This window comes from Sesamum indicum, unplaced genomic scaffold (genome assembly GCF_000512975.1).
Source record: "Sesamum indicum cultivar Zhongzhi No. 13 unplaced genomic scaffold, S_indicum_v1.0 scaffold00831, whole genome shotgun sequence".
Taxonomy (NCBI): domain Eukaryota; kingdom Viridiplantae; phylum Streptophyta; class Magnoliopsida; order Lamiales; family Pedaliaceae; genus Sesamum; species Sesamum indicum.
In genome coordinates, this window is record NW_011628632.1 from 1 (window position 1) to 3,072 (window position 3,072).

The 3,072-nt window shown below is 37.6% G+C and overlaps 1 protein-coding gene across 1 annotated transcript; it reads right to left on the reverse strand.

The window, feature by feature from the left end:
* Nucleotides 1-5: 5 nt before the first annotated feature.
* Nucleotides 6-3,058, reverse strand: LOC105180338 (probable LRR receptor-like serine/threonine-protein kinase At1g07650; the record flags this gene model as incomplete). Its single annotated transcript, XM_011104001.1, has 10 exons — nt 2,985-3,058; nt 2,852-2,887; nt 2,705-2,742; nt 2,118-2,494; nt 1,852-2,047; nt 1,396-1,536; nt 1,054-1,172; nt 740-950; nt 376-613; nt 6-33 (listed from the first exon to the last, which is right to left on the reverse strand). Coding segments are annotated over exons 1-10 (1,458 nt in total), but the record flags the coding sequence as incomplete, so codon positions are not given.
* Nucleotides 3,059-3,072: the final 14 nt, after the last annotated feature.

The window sequence follows — 3,072 nt, forward strand, 5'->3', positions numbered from 1 at the left end:
CCCCATAGTACATATTCTGGAGCGATGTACCCTCTGAGAAACAAAAATGTCTCTTTAGTAGCAGTGCAAGCATGTGCTGTAACGTTAACATGCACCAAATATGTCAAGCCAGAACTCATGCAAATTTAGTCCAAAGAGGATATGATGCCGCATAGAATCAATGAAGTAAAAGGAAGGCATGGTTTCTGAAGATATTCGAATTGCCACATTCAAAATGAAATTAGATACTACTATAATCTTGTAGTAGCCACTGAAAAAACTATGTTTAGAGAAGATATAGGTAACTTTTTATGCTTGTAGGCAGGAAGCAAATCAGAAGTATCTCTTAACTAGAAAGAACAACAGCATTGGCATAATATGTGAAAGCTAACTCACTTGGTTCCAGCAATTGTGGTGATGATATGCGTGTTCTCTTCTTCAACAAGTTTGGCCAATCCAAAGTCGGAAATCTTTGGATTAAGATCTTTGTCAAGCAGAACATTGTTTGTTTTGATGTCTCTATGGATAATTTTCAGAGTTGATTCTTCATGCAGAAAAGCCAATCCTTTTGCTACACCGACACAAATGTTTTGTCTTCTTGGCCAGTCCATTTCCAACTGATATTCCTCTGGTCCTGTACTCGATAACAAGTATATAATTAATGAATGTTAACAGAAGAGGACATACAAACATATCTTGTTTTCAGAGTCGTGTTCATAGAATCAGACAATGCATAAAGGAATTAGATGACGACATTCACCAAATAGAGCACGGGCAAGGTTATTGTTCTCCATGTATTCATAAACAAGCAGTAATTGACTTCCTTCAATGCAGCATCCATACAGTTTCACAAGATTTGGATGCTGTAATCCAGAGAGTAGGCCAATTTCATTTACAAACTCATGATTCCCTTGTTTTGATTTGGCAGCAAGCTGCTTGACTGCAATAATTGCACCATCCAGTAGTGTGCCCTGCGATCAAGAACTAGGGCACTTGTACATAGTCCATCTTACATTGACATAAAGATAGAGAAACTGACCACAAGCGAAAATCTAAGTCCATACTGCTACTTACCCTGTAAACTGATCCAAAACCACCTTCCCCGATTTTGTTTGCAGCATCAAAATTGTTTGTGGCAGCCTTGATTTGTCTATAAGTGAAGAAACCGGCATGCAAATCTAACCCTCTTAAAACTGAAAAAAAAAAAATGATTTGAGGTGCTAAATTTGCTGCAACCTAAAAGACAAGGAACTGAACATCTTCAAGGCCATCATCTCTGGGGTGGGCTTTAGTTAAAATTTTCATTAACATATATAATTGTTATATGGCACATCTATGGATCTAAGAGAAAAGACAAACTCTATTTGTAATTTTATATTTCCTGCTCTGAAAGTTGGACCATTTTTTCAGCATCACCTTGTTCCCTTGAGATCCTTTCTCCTATATATTGATTCCACCAAGCATAAAAGATAACTGCAAGAATGAGAAACAAGGCCAAAAACCCTGCTCCTGTTGAGATGAAAATCTTCCTTTTCCAGTGAGATGGAGGCTTGAAATCTACACAGCAAAAAAGCAGGATGAACCAGAAGCTGTTTTCAGTTTTCTTTTGCACTAGAAAATTGACATAGAAAAGACCAGTGCAGAAAAAGATTGTTAGAAGAACAAGAAAGATAGTCTATACCAAATTCTCTAAAGTACTATAGTAATCCAAATAATAGCCAAGAGTTTTAAGTTGAGGACCACATGCTATTGTGATGTAACTTCAATTAGCATGTGTATGCCATCAACAACTAATGGTGAAATACACAGTAAATTATAAATTCTGTCATTTGAGGATATAGAGGTGTTGCATGGTAGAGCATACAGTCATACCAGATTCCACAGAAATAGCAGATATCAAAGGACCGTACGTTCCTCGGGTTGGGACAGCTGTTGTTCCCTTCCCAGTATACTGAAAACGTATCTCTAGAGTGTTATTTATCACCATTGCTGTGAAATTTCTTTTAACAACTTTGTCAACTCCTTTTGCCCCTTGCTCAATATCAAAATCTTTCAGTCTCTGTTCACCCTGCATTAAATTTAATTTAGTCAAAATCAGCGAATGTATCTACCTAAAAGTGCAATGTTCCGTACAAGACCTGGATATACACATCAAACATCCGTCTTCCTAGACTTTGGAATGACTGATTATCCCTTAAAATAATCTCTGCAAAATGAAGTATCACAGTGTAGTTGCCATTTCCTAAGCACCGCCCATAATATGTGAGAGACAAAGGAGAGAGGCGGGCAGTAGCGTACAATTCAGGGTCATTCACTCTGAGAACAGATACATTTTTGGCCACATAGTCAGTCATAGTTCTGTTGTGATCCCAAAAGAATCCTGTACTACTAGTTCCCCAGTTTTCCCTTGTGAAAGCGAACTTTTCTGAACCCGATGACTCTTCATCCCCGTCGAAAACTGAATTGCCAACTCTAGTTGTTAGTCCACCGCAATTGACATGAAACGAATAGTAATCTGCCAAAAATCAAAATCTGGTCAAGTGGCATGATATATAATGTCGGAGTGCTTTCTGTATTTAACTCTCATTTCTTTCCTGAGAAAGCATATTTTCAATTTCTCTGCTCTAAGCTGGCTGTGTGAGATGCCAAAAATTGTTGATGAGATACCATCACAGAGGCATATACGATGATATTCAACTCAATAACCTGTAAAATCATGCCTCACCCTTTGAACAATGAGTCTTCAAGCATTTCCCAAGTTCCCTGCATTAACTCGTGGAGAAGCAAAAAACATGAGAATAATGTCGTTCACAAAACGAAACCAGAATGGCCGTCATCTCAAAGATACACAGCTAACAACTTAACAAATTACTTTGTTTTTCCTCCACCATAGCTTCTGAATAAGTTTCTGAACACAAGAAATAAAACAATAAAAATAATTAAAAGCAATGTTGATACAGTCATAAAGCATAAAAAAAGCAGCTAAGTGTGGAAGTATGCCTCACAGAGTTTCCCGACAACTTGATGGCACAGAGCTCTCATGAAAGTCATTGTAAGAAAGATCAATTCGGCTGCGCATGAAGAAATAATTGT